At 37.5% G+C, this 21,349-nt stretch overlaps 1 protein-coding gene across 1 annotated transcript in view; it reads right to left on the bottom strand.

Moving 5' to 3' along the window:
- Positions 1–21,349, bottom strand: part of LOC114660055 (uncharacterized) — a 37,166-nt gene that overhangs the window by 11,822 nt on the left and 3,995 nt on the right. Inside the window, exons 2-3 of the mRNA XM_028812568.2 lie at positions 3,485–3,646; positions 3,045–3,210 (exon numbers count right to left, since the gene is read on the bottom strand). Of these exons, the coding sequence (XP_028668401.1) occupies positions 3,045–3,210; positions 3,485–3,646 (328 nt within the window). The remainder of the gene's footprint in view (positions 1–3,044; positions 3,211–3,484; positions 3,647–21,349) is intronic.

Raw genomic sequence — 21,349 nt, 5'->3', positions numbered from 1 at the left:
TAAATCCAAATTGTTCTTCTATTGTCTCTCTAAGCCTTTTAACCATTTTTCTTTCTCAGCTTTATACCTCTAATTTCCACAATCCTAGATGTCTCCCTACTCCTTATATACAGTGCTGGGCAAAAGTAGGTTTATAATTGTGAGTACATGTGAAACAGTTTATTCTTGTATTATTTATTAATTACTGTATTATTTAACAATAATAAGACAAACACAAAAAGTGTGCTTGAGTGTAGCAATCGTAACCTACAGGTCTTTTTTCATATGAAGCACTGTAAACCTGTAAACTTTTACTCACCCCATATATAGATACAATCACACTATTTCTTCACTGATCCGGCATTTCTCTCTTCAAATCTTTCTAAACATGATGAATTACATGAATAAAATTTCTTAAGTAAATTTCTTAGATATAATCAAGGCTTTGTGCTTTGTAAGTACAGCAGTTACAAATTTTTCATTTTCCATTTGTTACATTTTTTATTTTGCCCAATACTGCATTGGCATTTTACTTTGTATTGTATATCTGAATATACTAAAATAATCTTTTATTCAATTTTTTTTTGTGGGTTTCATTCTCGGTCTTAAAGGATTGACAGTTTGGTCTGGTGGATATCTTGGTCACATTTATTGTAGTATTATTAAGGAGGACTGTAAAGAGTTGTCACTAGGGGGCAATCCAGTGTAGGTATAATAACAGATATCATTATATATGCTCTTTTATTATGGGGTGGGGGGGGGGGGGGGGGAGGAGAGAAGAGTTGTCAGTTTGTATTTTAGGCTTGCTGAGCGACTTGTGTGGGCTTTCTTTGGGAAGTGAAGCTGCGTTATTACAAAATAGAGTCGTTTGATGGAAACCTGCTGGTGTACCTTCATCAAGTGGCTTTCTGGAGGATATTACATTGAGTGGCATCAGAACAAATATTTATTTCATTAATACTAATGTTATCCGGTTTAGGGGTAGATTGCATATGGCCACATACATACTTCTTGCCTCTGTCTAAACCAGGCCAAAAGGAAAAAAAAAATCTATATGAATTACATTTTTTTAAACTGCATTCTTGTACAACCTATTAAATCTTTATATGCTATGAAAGATGTGACCAACATTTTATAGGGAGAAAAAAAAATACAAGAACAACTTAATTTACATGTAAAATAATATCTAATGCAATAGTGTTTGTTACTACTGTTAAACTATGCAAACGTAAGTATGGTCTTTGAAAATAAAGTGCATAAAAGGTTATGAATAATAAAAACAAGACACAAAAGGCATTCAATTTACTTTCACATTTCCAAGATGTCTGAAATATTAAATGTCATCTCTATAAACTGTCTCCCCGTGAGTGTAGGTAGGTGTGGTAACCATATGGTTGCCCAGTGCTGGTATGATGAGCTTGAAGAACTGGAATTCTGTTTTGGACGGAGCAGGATAGGGGAGAAAAAAAAGAGAAAAAAAAAAAAGAAAGAATCAACACATAATAGTAGTATTGCTTTGAATGCATTTATTTACAGATTACTAACCACATATGGTTTTTCCCTCCACAGTGAAATAGTTTTAATTGAAAATGCTGTTACTATGAAGATGTGTTAAGATGCAAAACTAAATCAAACTAAAACAAGTGCATCCTGAAAGACATTTTATGTTAAGTTATACAGTATAGTAAAGCGTAAGACTAAAAGTACCCATGCAGTAAAACAAATATTTTTTCAGAGATATAAATTGTGGCGGACGGCTGACTGCTCAATCCGGCCAGAACGCCCAGAAAGGAGAAAGATGGGGGAAAGCAGTTAGAGGGACACTGCCTCACCTCACCCAGAATGCCAGAGGGAGATGCCCCTGCAGCATAGTGGCACCCCAGATTCCCGCAGGGCACCATGGGAGTTGGAGTTCAGCTATACAGCCCTGCTGGGTGCCGTGGGTGCCATCAGGACACACTGCAGGAAGGCTCGAGAATTTAAAATTTCCCATATAGCCCGGAAACACTCGGGAGTCATGGGGACGGAACCACAGGAGTACTTCCGGGCTAAAGAAATCCACAAGTCTCCATCTGACTTGTAAGTGCAGACAAATCACGTGGCAAGAAGGACAGAAGCACTTCCGGGTCTAAGACTATTTAAAAGGGCTGGTGGAGACTCACCAAGCGAGCCGGAGTTGGGTTGGAGCAGGACAGAGCTTGGTGGGAGGAGTGTTTGTTACTTTGCTTGTGTATGGTGGTGGAGGGGCTTTTGGGCATGACATCGAGAAGAAACACAATTAAAGATCTTCTTGGTGATTTTACCCTGTGTGCAGTGTGTCTGTTGGGTTGAAAGAGGCAACAGCAACCTCTTGTGTCCACAAAATATAAAAGTGTATTTGTGCTTCAGGACAAGATCATCAACAATCTTGACAATATTTTATGTAATTAACACATGCACAGCTAATATTCCAAAATGGGTTAGCTAGTTATGATTTTTCTCACTATGGGATTTAGCATCAATTTTATATACACAAATATATACATATACACGTCTACGCATGAAGTGTGTGGGTCTGTCCAGCCCAGAAGTGAGAGGTGTGTGGGTCTGTCCAGCCCAGAAGTGAGAGGTGGAGTCGGGGTAAGGGCTCGGCCTCAGAGGAAACAGAAAACTCGCTTAGCTGCAAATAACATAAGTGAGGTGAGCACATCAGCAAAACGAAACCTCAGAAGAAAGACAAAGTCGCTTAGCCGCTAACATCGGCAAAATGGTATCCTCTTTACTTTTCCTCCCACTGCTAATACACAAGCGAACCGAGCACGTCAGCAAAATGCATCCTCCTTGGAGAGAGATGCCCAGAGTAGTTCCTTTTAATTACCTGATATCTCTACATTTCAGTTTTATTTCCTGATGATTTCAGTAGTTTCTAGAACCCCGGGCTTTTTACAGCATGGGCTTACACAGATAGTATTTAATATTTGGCCAGCAACTGATAAGACTGGAATTGTAGACTGGCTGTACAGAAGTTATTTGGACATAAAATATTGCAAGAAAACAGACAGTGTGGGAAAGCAAATGTTACTTACTTATATTTCTTGTTGGGAAGCACCTGCACTTCACAACTGTCATTAAGGCAGTCTATAATGGGCCCCAGTTGATACTTTGTATCTGTGATTATTAGTGGCACAATAAATAGAGGATCACATTTAGGGACTGGGTACAGTACAGGAAGCTTGTAGGTTGTATTATCTCCTATAAAAAAAATATAAAAAATAGGATTTTGTTTTTGAATTGGGTTAACCTTTTCAGTAAATAAAAACTGAATATATAAATAACATTGTGTAGCAAGACGAAATACTCAAAGATAAAAACAGAACTTAAAAAATTCAGTTTAATGAATGATGGTCTAGTGAAATCCTACTTTCTATTAATTGCACCAATTTAAGAAAATGGCTGGTATATTTTGGAAGATTTACTGAATATCAGGCATATTAGACAATAAAGGCAGAAGTATAAATTCACGCACCTTCCCTCAGCACCTGAATCTGGATTGTGGCGGTGGTTCGATTAACCACAGTCTTATCAACTGCTTGGCCAAGCCACTGTTCATAAAAGCAGAAGGCTGGTTTAAGCCAAAGAATGGTGCTGAAGCGTGACATTTCACCATAAGCCAAAGATATAGGGTAATCTTGGGGGAAAAAACAACACAAAAACATACATACGTAGGTGTTTAATAATATTAAGGACCTATTAAAAACACAGCAAGAGCAAACTACACCTTTTTTGTAGGTCTGTGAGCTACCAACACTCCAAAAGCATGTTGCTTGAGACAGAATTTAAAATCGTGAGAAGTTTAATACAGTTCACAGAATTGAACTAATTTATTCATTAATGTTTTAAATCATGTATTATCTGTAACAGTGATGCATTTGATTCCATAATGCACTGGATTATGACAAACCATATAGCTATGTTTTAAAAAAAAAAAAAAAAAAAAAAAAAGACATAACCCTTTGTTCATTTTATGGGTTTATATACTACTGACCATATTTATCCAAGCATTTCAGAATAAGTAATAATTGTCCCAACAGGCACTCAGTGTAAAAAAATCTCAGTGCAATGCAAATTTGGTTCTACTCTTAGAAGTAAGAGTAATAGCATTTTATCAGTTTTCCAAATTGAGGAAAATACCCCTAAACTTCACCATGACTTAGAAGAGCTTGTGAGTGGCCTTAATTCTCCAGAAGAGGACATTTGGTCAAAGATCAGCACAAATATTCTGAGAAAGACAATATTTTGGAAATGTTCCAAATCAATGATCTTCTAAAACAGATATGACAGAGATGGAGAGAGATTTAACATAAATCTTACATGTCACATGATTGCACCATCTGTGTGAAGCAGCTATGCAGTGTTAACTGTAATGAAAGTGTTGGTAATGTTACATTTTTTGGGCCATGGAGAAAAATGCAGCTTTGCAATAGCGCACACACACTGTGAATCACAAGCTATATCACAGTAAGAACACAAAAGGTAGCCATGGATGCAGGACATTATTATGATGTAATTGTGAACTGGCAGTTATGTGCATCTAAGTGCAATATCCTTCCTAATGAAGTTTTTCTTAATCTTCTATAACTTTAAATATTATTATCCTGGTGTCAAAGCCTTAGCAATAGTATCAGAAAACTACAAAATGCCATCACTATTTCCAAGGAAACTACAAAATACCTTCATGAACGGCATCTTTTTGCTCAGGGTGCCATAACATTGTGGCGTCATACTCAAATGTGAACCCCTACATTTTCAGGAGAGTGGGTGTAGGATGCTTGATAACTTGTTCTCATGTCCTACTTTAGGGTAAGAAATTTTTTTCTTAGTAAGATCTGTAGTGCAATTCCTAGTAGCCATTCTAAAACACTTGACAAATACAGGCACAGTCATTACTAATAATCACCTAGGGCCTCATGTATAACACCATGTGTAGAATTCCCACTAAAACATGGCGTACACACATACACACAAAATGTTCAGATGTACTAAAACTGTGCATAAACAAAGTTCCACACACTTTCCCCTAATAAATCCCAAACAACAAGAATTTTCACACACACACACGCCACTCCGACTCCTCCCAGAACTTCACATATTTAAATACACAAATCATAATATAAAATACCCCTTCTGTTAAGCGTATTGTTAAAAGACAATGGCAAAAGCACATTTAAAAAAAAAAGTGGTCAGATATCAAAATCACAGTGAAAAGGCGAGTAGCAGCCCACTGTCTGGAAAGGAGGGGGGGGGGGGGGGGGGGGTGTCTCAAAAGTAATAGCAAAAATGTCGATTTTATCCTCTAACTTTCTACTTTAATGATAAAATAGACCGAGATTAAAGTAGGATGTTGTAAACTTCATCTTAAAAATCAATGTTTGATTTACTAGATTTCCTCAAACCCAATTGTAACTAAAGCAGCATGTTAAACGCTTCATATTCTTAGTGTTCCCTGACCCAGTCGTTAATCTCTACTTCTAATACAGGCTTTCTCTAATGCCAACAGGAGCGCACAGGCAGCGATAGCCACTCCGAATATATTACATTCATGATATGATAGCTCTCTGAACATTTTAGAATACTAAAATGCATATTTGATATCATTTTCATGATGAAATGCATTAAAGCATCAAACAAACAAGCTGGGGGCATGGTGGCACAGTAGTAGCGACGAACTGGCGCCCCATCCAGAGATTGCTCCTACCTCACACATGATGCTTGCAGAGAATAATTTATTGCAGCAGTACGGTCTCTGTCAAACATTCCAACCTCTAATTCCTGTCCTGCCATATTTTATCTTTCTCCAAGTATGCAACCACCTCACGATAAGTACCGGTTTATACTTCATGATCCGAATGCGTATGTACACGCATCATGGATGCCACACATTCTGAGAAGCATTCGACTGCAGATCGAAGACTCAGCATTCCAAGGCCCTGGCCTTTCACAGTCCGCCCTACGGCTTCCCACAGTCCATAGAAAGAAGGAGAAGAGCAGCTGTACAGTTTTTCCCATTGGGGAAAAAAAAAAAAAAAAAAAAAAAAAGAGGCTGAAAACATTGTTTTAATTAAATATTTTTTCCTTCTTGTATTCTTTAATATCTATATATATAATTCACTAAGCCGGAAGACAAGTAGCCACCCATGGAAAGCACGCCGGAAGGGGCGTGGATTCACTAAGCCGCCAACAAGTAAGATACCCATGGCGCATGCAGGAAGGAGCCACGCCCACTAACTCTAAGACCATTGGATACGACGACAACTCGCAGAGCCATGCCCACCAACTCGGACGCGACGCCTCGGAAAACATGCCGTCATTTCTGTTTGTCTGTGCCACAGTCCACATGCAGCTCTGAGTCACGTTGACTTTTCATTAGTCAACCTCAGTGGAACCTTGGTTCACACAGAGGCAGCGCCAGAGAGAGACACAGGCACACACAGGCAGCCCGAGAGAGAGAGCCGCGCACACACAGGCAGCGCAACAGAGAGAGCCGCGCAATCCTTTAAAACTGAGGTTAAAACACAATGAAGGAAGCAGTCTTTAAAAACCAATAAGTCCTGTGCCTCTTTTTCATTAGCGTCTCACCTGCTTCACCGCCCTGCAACAGTTGAGATGCTTTCTCAGCAGCTAACCTTCTCTGTGCCTAACTCCACTACTGTCAGTCGCCTGATTAAAAATGGTGAACTCCTGCAATGTTACTATCTTGGTTAGCTTTTAAATAAAGTTCGGATTTGTTCAAATGTTCCTTTTTTCCCCCCCTGTGCTTAAAACTCATTTAAAAAAAAAAAAAGAAGTGTTTATACAACTGCTGCAATGTTACAGAGAGAGAGAGAGAGGGCTCGCCTGCTTCTGAGAGACAGAGGGGGAGGGGGCTCCCGTGCTGCTGAGAGAGAGAGAGAGAGAGAGAGAGAGAGAGAGAGCCTGCTCATGCAGCTGAGCAAGGAGCCTGGTTTTTTTCCCCCCCTGTGCTTAAAACTCATTTTAAAAAAAAAGTGTTTATACAACTGCTGCAATGTTACAGAGAGAGAGAGAGGGCTCACGTGCTTCTGAGAGACAGAGGGGGAGGGGGCTGGGAAGGCTCCTGTGCTGCTGAGAGAGAGCCTGCACGTGCATCTCAGCAAAGACAATTTCCTGTTAGATTTGCCTTTCCAATGACAATTAATAAGGCACAGGGCCAAACTTTCAAAAAGATGTGAATGTATCTGCCAAAACCAGTTTTCAGTCACGGACAGTTGTATGTTGCTCTTTCCAGAGTTCCATCTTTTCATTCACTTATTGGTATGCCTGCAGGAACACGCGCAGCGAGCCAGAGAGAGCGAGCGACACACACACGCATACAGGTGCGCGAGAGAGAGAGCGCTGGACGCATAAGCATAATAATACTTCATTACATTGATATACCGGTGTTTTCAGTATTCAAAGCGCTATCCACACAGGGAGAAACCAGGAAGCAAACCCAAAATCTTCCACAGTCTCCTTACCGCAAAACAGCAGCACTACCATTGTGCTACAAGGCAGTTAAAGAATGCACCGGCCTCAATTTTGTTTTCACTTCTTTTTACAGCGATCGGATCGTAGCGTGCATTGTTGCAATGTTACTTTTTTTGGTGGCTTATTACATTACGGATGTTTCACATGTTAATTTTTTTCCCTGTGCTTAAAAGACATTAAAAAAGTGTTTCTCAACTGTGACTCCGGAACAACTCAGTACGCAAGCTATACTAAACGTCAACAACGAAGACTCGCTACACCTTAATGAACAAGTGCTAAAACTTATCCCTACCGATGAAGTAACTTTCACCAGCGTGGCCTCCATCGTCACAGACGATCCCGCTTTCAGTCACGGACAATTGTATGTTGCTCTCTCCAGAGGTCCATCTTTTCATTCATTCACAGTGGTATCCACAAACCCACCCCATTTGGACAACTGTGTCGTTCAGCAAGTGTTCACCCATCAATACATAATTATGCAGCGTATGTTACGCCGCGGGTTGGCTAGTTTGTTTAATTTCAGCTATATTAACTTTTTAACTTATTAGATGTTATGTAGCTATCTGCAATGTTAGCATACAATGTGAAATGTATTTATTTAACTTCATCATTAATGTTTGCTAGATCCCTTATTTAACTTGATTTTTCTGTAGCTGAGTTAGCGATTTCTAAAAGCCCGATAATACTAATTTGGCAGAAAGCACTATTACATATTATTTCGTCTTGATTTCTACATTTCTCCATAAAGGCAGAGAATATAAAACCAGCATTGATTACATTGATTAAAATATCTAAATGCCTCTTTGTAAAAAGCAGGGAGATTACAGCATCTTGCTGCCTCACCTTCAGAGCCACGAAGCCCATGTTGTAAAGTATACAGGTAATTATGCATGTATGGGTTTGTTTTTTTTTTTTTATTTTATAAAAAGAAAGACACTAAGCAACTTTACTTGCAAACAATGATGATGTTTAGATTTCTATATTAGAATTTTTAAATACAGTTTAAAAAGCTGAGCTAATCCTGCATTTTCTATTGTTAAACAGGTTTTACGATCCACTAATGCAACACAGAGTGTATCACAAGTGGCTATTTCCATTGTTGTTTTTGTTTAAAAGTCATTGTCAACAGTTTACTGTACAGTATATCAGTATTTAATGTTTTTCTTGGATTAATTTTTTTTACTCCTTGTATTAGGGCCTTCCAAGTCAGATGACTAGCCATGACTGGAATTTTCATGTTGATGGTATGACCATTTCATACTATAACTATTTTTGTATATGCCTACATTTAATGTTGTGTCCAGGTCTCCAGATGACCTTTTTGTGGTTTCTCTGTAGAATGTGCTGTATTTTGTTCTTGAGGCCCCCTTCGAATTTAATGAGGCATGTCTCAACTTTAGTATTCTTCTTTCATTGTAGCATTTGTGGAGGTAGGATTATATCTGCCTGTGGGTTCCCATTTTTGACACCTTCTACAATTTGTGTTGGATATTTGTGCTATTTATTATTATTTTTCACTTTTAGCATACTGTCCCTAGTGGTTTTGATGTTACAGAAAACGCCTACCTTTCAAAATCCACATTTTTTAAATGCATGTTTGTACAAGTATATTTGTACATTAAACTCCTTTTAACAAGCAGATTCTGCACGATCATCTTTAAAAAGGACATGTTGGTGTACAATGTTGCTTGAGAGCTCCATCCCCAAGGGGTAAATGGAATTTAAATTTCCTTTAATAACTTTTGTTCAGTTCTGCAGTAATGTGGTAGTTATGTTTAGCCATGATGTAAATCAAAGAAATCATCAAAATGTTTACCATTATAAACTTAAATGTTTCTTTTTGAAATCACTCAAGTAAATACATCGGACTAAGCAAGCAAACACCCTTCTAAATGAAGGCCAAGAACCCAACAAAATATTAGAAGGCACAGAAATGATGCACAGCCTAGACAGTGTCATTTTTGTGCATTTTCTTTTTAAGCATTTCCTAAGATAAATATTATCTTTTTCTGTTTTCAGGTTTAGACTCTATTGAACCATTAATGAAAGACAGAAGATGAGTCAAGACTTGCAGTACATATTAAGTGAAAAAAATGTCCTGCTGTCCTATTGCACTGCGTTAACGCAGGTTTCACATCTTTTCTTTTAGAACAAACATCAGCCTCCCTTCTCCAATATCCAGCACAGGTCATTGATGAGCAGATACAGACACGTCCTTTTATAAACTTCCTTAGGAGAGATAAAATACATTGTTGACGCTGGCTTACAATGCTTATTGTATAGTGAATAAAATGTATGAAAAGACTTAATGCTTGTCTCAGATGCATACTATTAGTCATTAACCAGTAGGAGTCAAAGCCCAAAGACTAAAAGCCTGTTTTACCTCTTCTGGCACAGAAATACAACTCTTAAAGGCCTTAGACAATTTTACATGCATTGTGTACGGTGTTAGTAATAGTGTATGGTAAGAAATATTGAAGACTTGTAGAATCTGGGAACAAAAACAGTAATGTTAATAAATGTATAACAAATTAGGAATATACTTTATGGTTTCTCTTTCCTTTTTTTAACATTCCTTGTAAAAGTGGAGGAAAAGGATATAATCTTTATGATAAAGAAAATTCTTTACATTTTTTTTTTCTCTCCATAAAATGTATTGCAGCAACAGGGAATCATTCAGTGTCTTACAGAGGAAGAGAAGAAGTGTGCCGAGAATAAATTGGTGTTCAGAGGGCGAGTCTCACTCCCTTTGTTACTGTCAATGAAGAAAGATGACCTACGTAGAGGCCCTTCAGAAATTTCATTTGCTATCTGAATTTCCAGAAGAGGAGAGGGAATGTCTTTAGACCTTTCATCTTCCCTTTTGACACATGGAAGACGTGCATCTGTTAGTACAAAAATGCGACAGGAAAAAGGAAAAAAAAATTACTGTGTTTTGTTAAAAAATGTAACCTAAGCATACATGTCCCTCATTGTTCTGTTAACAATGTACAATTCTTGTTCTATATTTTATGTATTGTGTAACTTTTTTGTAATAAATGTTGCAAACCAACTTCATCTTTGCAGTCCATCGTCTCAGATCTGTACTTCTTAATGTTATGTATTAAAATAATGTTTTATAAGACAGGGCAAAGAAAAATTTATAAAGCACATTTACAACAGCCTAAACTGAATCAAAGTGATGTACAAGAAAGGGTAAATGAAGCAGTTAATATATACACACTATGTACACATCACAAGCATAACCAACCATTACATAAAAAACTCAAAATACCCACACCCATACACAGTATTTATAATCCTGAATGTACAGGAGCCAACATAATGTCAACCTTTTTGCCGGGTCAAATGCCAGTGAGACAAAATAAGACTTTAAAGACGACTTAAAAATGTCATGTGTTGAAGAAGACTTAATATAATAAGTGGAGTCTTTCCAAAGAAAAGAAGCAGCCACCGCAAAATCCCAAACCCCCCCTTTACTTCAACCTCAGGATAACTAAGAGCATCTGGTAAGTAGACGGCATTGTTATTGTTGGCACATATAAGTGAAGAGGTCCTGAGGGGCAAGATGGGGCTGTGCCATTTAAACATTTGAAAACAGGTAATAGAACTTTAAAATCATTTCTAAAAGTGGACTGGAGCAAGGGGAGTATTGGTGAAATACAGCCATGCTTACAAAAGCCATTCAATAAGCAAGCAGCAAGGTTGTGGACTAGTTGCAGGTGTCATAAGACCTGATCAACTTGCACCTGCAAAGAATTGTAAGAGCCCAAATGAGATGTTATACAAGCTTGGATGGTATTTTCAAGAAAACTGAAAGAATGAAAAGCCTTTACCTTAAAGTCTCAACTGGAAAAAAAGCTACATTTAACATCAGAATTTATCTGTTTGTCGTGTGTGAATGAGCTGTCAAAGATCACACCTAGGTTGCTATGCTGAAGCTTTATGATGTATGGCAAAGTGTCCAAGAGCAACATTAGAGACACGCCTACCTTCTGAACCTTTGGAAGTCACAATCTCAGTTTTATCATCATTTACAAAATTCATTGCCATCCTGACTTTAATATCATTGAAACAGGTATGGAAGGTCTGTATTGTCTCACATTTATTTTAGTGGCAAATAGACTGGAGTATAATCGGCATAGCAGTGAAAGGAGAAGCCATACTTGTTAACAACAGAGCCTAAAGGCAACATGTATAACAAAATGAGAACTGGTCCAAGGATGGAATCCTGCAAAAAAGAGGAGCTAAAGAGGATGAAAACTCACCCAAGAGAACAGATAAGCTCCCATTGCTTAGATAAGATTTAAACCATTTAAGGGCATTACCTTGGATGCCTACATACTGTTCAAGGAGGGATATAAGAATCATAAGATCCACAGTATTAAAACCTGAGGCAAGATCTAGCAGTACAAGAATAGAAGAATTGCCAGCATTAGTAGTTGGGAAGAGGTCATTGTAAACCTTTAACAAAGGTTGTTTTACTGCTGTAAGAAGATCTGTATCAGGGTTGGATGTTTTCCAGAATACTTGATATTTCTGGATAAAAATAGTAACGACAACTTTTTCCTAAGACTTTAGATAAAAAGGCAGTTTAGAAATTGGCCTGAAATTTGACACATTAGAGGGCCCAGTTTTAGATTTTTAATAAAGTTACTGCACCACAACACGTTTCAAGACAACAGGAACACATCCAGACATCAAGCGAGCATTTATTAAGGTAACAAAAAACCCCTTAAGTAATTGAGGGGATACTGTCCAGGGGGCATTTTGAAGGATTCTGGCGTTCCACCAAATCAAAACAACAGAGATGATGACACAGGCTCAAAGTGGTCAAAGACAGCTGAACACACTACAGAAGAGATGAATCCTGAGCAGGCAGTATGACCATGAACTAATAACGTTAATCTTATTTACAAAAAAATTACACCTCTGTTTTGAGAGTAAGTTGGGCTATGAGAGAAATGACAAATTCCTAATACAAGATTAAAGGATTTAAAAAAAAGGATTCGTAGTTATTGCATCTATCCAAACAAAACATTTAAAAACCTGAATCAACGTATTAATTCAGTTCCAAAATAAATGAGACGTCTATGGAAATAAAGCAGGATGCAACTTTCAATAATGCAAATTTTTACTAATACAAATTCCTTTAGAATTCTTTATCTATTAAGCAATTTAAAAGATTTGTCTCACTTTTTTTGATAAGTACATACTTAGTTAGGGTCCCGGTCTTTTGTCCGGTTTAAAACAGTTATACTTCACCATGTTATACCTGTCCTGACTACCGTAATCTTGGCTACTCCAAAATAGTAACAAGCAAGGACCACATTTACTTGAAACTGAGCCAACTGAAATGTAAATATCCATTATTTCTTGTAATGGAGGGCGCCCTAACCAAAACATTTAAACATTTTTATCCAGGGTAAAATTTCATACAAAACCATAATAAAATTGTTTAGGGGTAACCAAAATACCATTCATTCATTGTCTAAAAAGGTTTGCGGGGTTGCTGGAGCCTATCCCAGTCAGCATACAGCACAAGGGAGTAACAAAACCTGGACAGGGTTCCAGTCCACTGCAGGGAGGACGGATGGACACGGACACAAACACACACATCCCCCTAGCGCCAATTTTTAGCAACACCAGTCCACCTAACCTGCATGTCTTTGGATGGAGGGAGGAAACCCATGCAGACACAGGGAGAACATGCAGACTCAACACAGGGAGGACCTCAGGCTCAAACCTGGGGCCTCATGTTATAGTGTGAATTTTATGCACAGCGTTATACATGGCGTACGGACAAAAGTGGAAATGTTCGTACGCACAAAAAAAAATTCAGATGCATAAATCTGTACAAACACCAACTTCCACGTTCTTCCGCTACATAAATCCTGGTCAGCGTGAAAAGTAATGCACGTGCACGCGCCTGCTCTCCCACCCCAACTCCTCCCAGAATTACGCCTCTTTGAATATGCAAATCAATATAAATATCCCTTAAGCTCAGCCTTCTGTGAAAAGACAATGGCAAAAACACGGGGGAAAAAAATAGAAGAATTTCAGCAGATACCAAGAGGATGCAAGGAAAAACTTACTATTTGTTGGTTTAAACAGTGATATTATCAACAAAAGGAAGTTGATCGAGTGACAGAGTGTCGGAGAAACTCGAAAGTTAAAGTTCACAAAGTCGCACAGTGCTCGAAATAAAAAAGAAGCGGTCAGATATCAAAGTCGCCGTGAAAAGGCAAGTCGTAGCCCACTGTCCGAGTGCCATATGAAAGCTTATTAGGGTACAGAGAGGGGGGAAAAAAAAAAAAAAAAAAATAGGGACACAGAGAAAAAAGCTCGAAATGCTAACTTTAATCTTGAAATTTCCACTTCAAATCACGTATTTTGTCATTAAAGTAGAACATCATAAACTTCATCTTTAAATAGTTTAAATTTACTAGTTTCTCAAATACCATCGTAACTAAAGTAGCACGTTAAATGCTTTGTTTTGTAGGTGTTCTATGTGCTCTGTGTGTGTGAATCACTACATCCTTCTTAAAACGGACTTTCTCTTCCTCCAACAGGACACAGAATCCATTACATTCGTGATATTACAGCTCTCTGAATAATTAAAATACTGAGATGTATACTTGATATTTTCATGATGATTAAAGCATGTTATTAAACATGGGAACACAGTGGCGCAGTGATAGTGACGAACTGGTGCCTTGTCCAGAGATTGTTCCTGCCTCCCGCAAGATGCTTGCTGCACGACCTTCGATGAAATAATTTATTGCAGCAGTACTTTCTCTTTCAAACGTACTAACCCCCAATTCCTGTCCTTCCTTTTCTTTCTCCAAGTAACCAATCACCACACAATCAGCTCTGTAATAGATGTTAAGCCATCTGTAAGCTTAGAACTCTGATAATTCAACACTTTTAAGGAACATTGAAATATCTTCGTAGTACATGTTTAATTATTCTATTAATCTATCCATCCAGTGTCGCGCCAGCCCCAGCAAGAATACAGCGTGAGGCAGGAACAATCCCTAAACTAGCTAGCACTGCGCCACTGTGTCCTCACATTTAATTACTAACAATATAGATTTAAATGACGTTAACACTATCTGTATAATGTAATAAACATTTGCTGCATTTCATCTTATAAATGATATCGTCATCATATGTAAATATGTGCTTTATAAAGTGGTGCAGGTTGTGCAATATTATAACTATCGCAAGTTTACAGTGAGGTAATTTGTAAGTACAAACAGTTCTATAAGGAGCACTTGATGGACTGATTGAGCGCCTTTATAGTTCTTGGGATGAAACGGTTTCTGAACTGTGAGGTCCATACAGGAAAGGCTCTGAAGTGTTTGTCGGAAGAGAGCAGTTCAAATAGCGAAGGGCTGAGGCAGTGTGTGCTTGATTCTGTATACTGGGAATTCTCTTTCCGATCAGCTGCTCCGAGTAGTGCAGGGAGACTAATATGGAAAAAGATGATCTGCTGTGGCAACCCCTAACGGGAGCAGCTGAAAGTAGAAGAAGATGGTGCAGCGAGAGTAACGACGCTAAAGCAGCTATGGTAATTAGAATAGTCTGGCCATCCTGTGGACCTTTACATTGTTACAGGTTAATTAAAATCAGATGCCTTAAACCACGGGTGTCAAACTCTGGTCCTGGAGGGCCGCAGTGGCTGCAGGTTTTCATTCTAACAATATTCTTCATTAGTGAATTTTTTTGTTTTGCTGCCAATTATCTTCTTTTGCCCGCATTTTAATTAACTTGACCTAGGCCCCTTAGTTGTCTCTTTCCTTAATTAGCAGCCAAACAATAATGACACACAAAATGAGCCAACACATGACCAGCTCACCTGTGCCCATCACACAATAACTGAAAATAAAGAAAAGCGATGGTTTTGGTAAGGCTGATCTCTCCGGTCACCAAAACATTTTGAAATTGGTGTTCTTAGAAAAAACAGAAAAAATCAACAGGTTTGGAAACGTCTGCTGTGACAGAATGAGAACAGCAACAAGCCATGGAATTAAATAATGGGTTTAATTAACAGCAAGTATCACCTTCTCATTAAGTGATTGGTTGGAGTTTGAAATCCCACTTTAGCTGGTCATTTGTTGGCTCGTTTCACATCTCATTTCTGTTTGGCTGTCATTTAATGAAGAAAGGAATAAATACAGAGGACTGAATCCTTAAAAACAGGGCTATTAAAATGAAGGGAAAAGAAGTTAATTAGCAGTGAAAACTGGTCACTGATTAGGAAAAGGGTTAGAATGAAAACCTGCAGCCACTGTGGCCCTCCAGGCCCGGAGTTTGACACCCTTGCCTTAAACTAATGAACAATATGCGGTTAATTTCAGTGTATTTGATAAAGCATGCTTTGTGGATGTAAAAAAGAAAGGGAAACCACCCAGGAACTGCAGCACTGCTTTGACGCTGGGTGCCACCAGTTTGCAAAACTGAGCGGAGAACTTGCATACGCCAGGGTATGAGCTACCATGAAAATGTATGTGGCTTTACGCTGAGTTTAGGTTTTATACATCACGATTTGAGCGTGGAAACGGGCTTACGAAACATTTTTGTGCGTACACACCGTTTATACATGACGCCCCTGGTCTCCTTACTGCGAGCCAGCAGTGCTGCCACCAAGATACCAACAGTATAAATAAAAAATCCATCATTTAATAAGTATTGGTACTTCAAGTATTAAACCTCTTACTCACTCAAGTGACATACTTTAATTTATAAACCATTTACCAAAACACTAATTTTTATGTAATATATCTGTCCTGATCCTGTAATATTCACAGGGAGAATCGAATTATGCATTAAAATTAAAAACCAGGAAAACATTTGAAAGTTTAATAACTCCATTTGAAATCAACATTATAATTGTAGTGTAGAACAAAAGAAAACAGACAATTGTGGACTGTAAGCTGAATAATTTAAAATTGTTTGTATTGAACAATGTTTGAAAAGTGTTTTTTTTTTCTTTTACTGAACTTGAAAATTTAGACAAATTAATTTAATTAATGGAACTTTCCCTTTTAGTGAATGAGGTTCAAGAAATAATGTAAAAATACTGTCAAATATTTTGAATGACATAATTCACTAGAACAGAAGTTAGAGCAACCACATTCATATTTAGTATGGTTTCCTTAATATAAAATAAAAATAAAAAAAAAATAAAAAATGTCCTCTCTTTTATCTATCGAATTGGGAATCCTATTATAAATTTTTTTGTTTCTAAAAATTAAATACGACAATAATAACAAACAAAGTCCGATTCTTGCCTCGTGATCGGAGGAGTGCATATTAATATCACCTTTCAGGATTACAGGGTTAAATCAAGGTTACTAGCTTGCTAATGAAGCTATTTGACAGAACAGACACTAAATGCTGGAGGCGTAGATGGCCAAGTCTTTGACCTGCAGCCGGATAAAATTGGTGCGTTCCCAGCTCATTTGACGCATCCTCTCTCTACTTGGAAATTAAAAATCGATATGTGAGGTAGTTGCAGTACCAGCAAAATATTGGGGGCACAGTGTGTTCAACTTGGAACACGATGTCAGAGTCTTTGTTTATTAGCAACATGTGTTAATCGCCCCATACTTCTGGCAAACCAGTGTAGCGGCAGGCAGCGATTGCCACACAGAACACTTTAAAATTTATGATATTCAAGCTCTCAAGGACATTTAGAATCCTTAGATTTATACTTGACTAGCAGTGCCCCACAGCTCTGCCCACATATTAGTGAAACAGGACAGTGAGGAGGATCCTGCCCAGCTCCCCACCTCCCCTTGTCCCACAGCCTCTGTCTCAGATTAGCGCAAATATATCGCTCCTGCAAGCAAACTTTGACTCTTGGTGCAATGAGAGGAGTCTCAACATCAACCGGAATGTTCAAGCAAATTATAGAGAAAAAGAAAAAAAAAAAAATCCATTAAGTTGTTCTCTTGTGAAAAGCGGACAGACATATGGACAATCATTCGATAGATAGAATTACTTTCAGGATGAGATGTGTTATAGCGTGTATGTCACATTTTACAGATAACATTATTATTTAAATGAAGTAAATAATTACACATGTGGGGGCAAGCAGGTGACAGAGCAGCAGCACCGCTGCCTCACAGGAAGTCACATCCTGGTGTTCCCTACCTGGAAGGTGCAGGTTTTCCTGGTGAATTTCCACAGTGTGCTTCAGTTTCCTTCCAAGGACATGCAGGTTAGGGAATCTATTGATGCTAAAATTACGCTAGTGTACGCGAGTGAAACAGAACTTTTATACATGCAAGCCACTTTCCTGCAAAGACTAGTGTGCATGTAGAAAAAGAACTGAAAATATCATACTGACCTTTAAGTATTTTGACACTCTTGATATCCTTCTGCTGTGAAACATTCTGACCTGTCATTGTTTACACATCTTAACTATTCTCATACACTGATAATACAGAAATTATTATTATATCTATTGACTATGTATATTGACTATATTTATGTATCTAGATTGCAAATACCATACATTGCATCAATGTTCATATTGCTAACTACACGTCAATATTCCTGCTACTTCTTTGTCTAGTCTTGTCTTTGCACAATGTCTTACCTTGTTTGTGTTTTAATTTTAAAAATTTAAATTCTATTTTTAATTTATTATTTACACATTATGTTGTTACACTGTGGACCCTGAGCTTCGCAATTTCGTCTGTCTGTATACTTGTCTATGGTTGAGATGACAAAAGTTCACTTTGACTTGAGTGCTTGTGTTCAGTTTGCAATGAGCGAATGCCCCATCCAGGGATTTTTTTCCACCTCACGCCTAATGTTTGCTGGAATGGGCGTGTCCATGGATTAATGGAGGTAATCATTAAACATCCAATCTTTTCAGAGATAGTGGCAAGGTGTCCCGAGAATGTAATGGATGTTTCAGGCAATTCATAACACAGTGAAGTCGGTAGTTGTTTTCTCACCATGATGATATCTTACACTGCCACTTGGTGGAATCTTCCAGAGTTACGTAAAGTACGAGCAGAAATATAAACCGTACACTGCTTGTGTAGCAGAAGCGTCCGCAGGAGCATGCATCACGTGGATTATTACCCCGGCCTAAGCATCTGTAATAAATGTAAAACCAGCTGTAAGCTTAAAACCCTAAAAGCTTTGCAGAATTGGCAAGTACTGAAAAATCTGTTATACAAGTTTAATCATTCCATCCATCCAGGGTCGCACCAGTCCCAGCAAGCATTGGGCACAGGGTGAATAAGAGCACACACATACACAGCATCAGTTTAGCATCACGAAATCCCCTAACCTGCATGATTTGGAAGGAAAACGAAGTACACAGAGGAAACTCACCAGGAACACATACAATCTCAGGCAACGGACACCTGGGACATGATCTCCTTACTGAGAGGCAGATGTGCTTCCCCTACACCACATATTATCAGTATACATTATTTAAATGAAGTTAATTTATCTGTAAAATGTAATGTACATACTTAAATGGATTTCATCATAGAAATGATATCAAGTATACATCCTAGTATTCTAACATCACAGAGCTCCAAAAGGATAGCTCTTAGAAATCTAAATAAACTTAAAAGCCAGTCAACATCATCTAAGTATGCACTCTCTTCTAAATCTTCCATTTGTGATGTCTTTCCAACAATGCTAAAGCAGCTATGGTAGCTGGAATAGTTTGTTCATTCCGTACATCATTATATTGTTACAAAATTATTACAATCAAGTGAAATAAATGTGTAAACAATGCACAAATAATTTTGATGTACCATGGATGCGAATCTATAAAAAAAAAAAAAAAAAAAAAAAAAACAGAAACAGTACCACTGCTTTGATGCTGGGTGCTGCCCATTTGCAAAACCGAGCAGAAACTTAGGTACGCATGGTATGAGGTTGCCATGAAAAGAAGTGTAGCTTTACACCAAGTTTAGTAAATTAGCAAATGTAACATTTTTGTGTGTACGCAAATTTTATACATGAGGGCCCCTAACCTGCATGAAGTACCAAATCAGGTAAACATCAGGCCTTAGGAAAAAGACGGGGGTTTGGGGGATGGGAATCTGCTTTTATATATATATATTACACACACACACACACACACACACACACACACACACATATACACAAGTTCACTTATTTTGCTGTGCTACCAACACTATATAATGTCAAAACCATACACAGTTTGGTCTGCAGTATGCAGACTAGCTGTAAAAGAATAAATATTTACAGTGGGTACAGTGTAGCATTTGTGACTACTTATCAGTCTAGAAAGGGTGCAAGGTTATTGCCAAATAGATGGGGATTAAAAAAGTAAGGTGAAATTCACATACTCCAGCAGCAGCATTACTGATAAAAACAATATTAATTAATTATAAATATGAAGTCAATTATTTTACAGTAGGAAGAATCAGCAAAAAAATGAAGAATATTCAAAAAAGTTGAGGATATTGCGAAGAACAGACAATGTTGCAAATTAAAGATAAGTACTGGCTTTGTGATACTCTTGGCTCAAAAAATAACTTGAATGGTACATCCAATGATCTACATTCATCTGTTAACATAGTAGATGTTTCTATTAATGACTCTATGAAAGGTAGCCAGAAAAACCTGTGCCAGCACAACTTAAGTTTACACAACCTAACCTAAACATGAGATTTTTGCAATAAAATGTCATCTGGACCTTCCAAGACAAAAAACATAAATGTTTACTAAATATTTAAATGTCTGATGAAAAACAATCATCGTATATCACCACATAAACCTCATAGTAACACTCAAGCAGTGAAAATGAAAGGGCGTTTCACAGTCATTAGGTCTACCTTGAACTCCCCTTTGTAATAGTATATTCTGAAGGAACACATGGGGTCACCTAAAGTATGGCAAACAATTTTATCAACACGCCTATAACTGCATGACTGAAAAATAATGAAATTTTAACATTATTTAGCACTCATACTGAACAAACTCAGCTGCTGCATGATCTTAAACCAGACTGCCTTATCACTATAATAATAAATCATAATAAGTTTTATTTATTTATTTAGCACTTTCATACACTCAAGGACGCTTTACAATTCAAACACATTAATACTTATTGAAAAGATGGGTTTTTAACAGGAGTTTGAAATGAATAGATTTTTTTCTCACGTATGCTGAAAGGAAGACCATTCCAAATTTTAGAGGCTATCACTCTGAACTTAGCGTCTGATAATCTTCATGCACGGGCAGGAGAGTAAGGAAGCAGCAGCTCAGATAGAGGGGCTAAACCATGACGGGCTTTAAAGGTGAGAAGAAATAATTTTATATTTGATTCTTGAAGAAACTGGTAACCAATGCAAATCATTGAGGACAGGAGTGATGTGAGCAGATTTTTTAGTGTGTGTAAGTAAACGAGCAGCAGAATTCTGAACATATTGTAATCTATTGATATACTTAGTTGGTAGTGTACTAAAGATAGTTCCAAGAGTATGGAGAATGTTATTACTTAGTTTATTTAATTGTTTAAATCAATAAAAAACAAAAAAATAAAATCATGCACATTAAACCAAAATGAACACAAATACACTAATATTGAATAAAATGTAGTTGCATTAGCGACAATTTAAATCTTGACTGTCCAAAGTCAAAGGTTTCAAAAATAAATAAATAAATAAAAGATGCTTGTTACTATCCTAAAAAACCAGTCTACTGCCTACTTCATTAATAGTTAGTTATAATTTTGACACAGAAATGTAACCGGCTTTTGTTTAATGAAAACTGAAAGTGCAATGTAACAAAATATTCTGAATCAATGGCAATTCTAACACTTCACACAATTTCTGCATCA

Source organism: Erpetoichthys calabaricus, chromosome 11 (genome assembly GCF_900747795.2).
Source record: "Erpetoichthys calabaricus chromosome 11, fErpCal1.3, whole genome shotgun sequence".
Classification (NCBI taxonomy): domain Eukaryota; kingdom Metazoa; phylum Chordata; class Cladistia; order Polypteriformes; family Polypteridae; genus Erpetoichthys; species Erpetoichthys calabaricus.
This window is presented reverse-complemented; position numbering and strand designations above follow the sequence as displayed.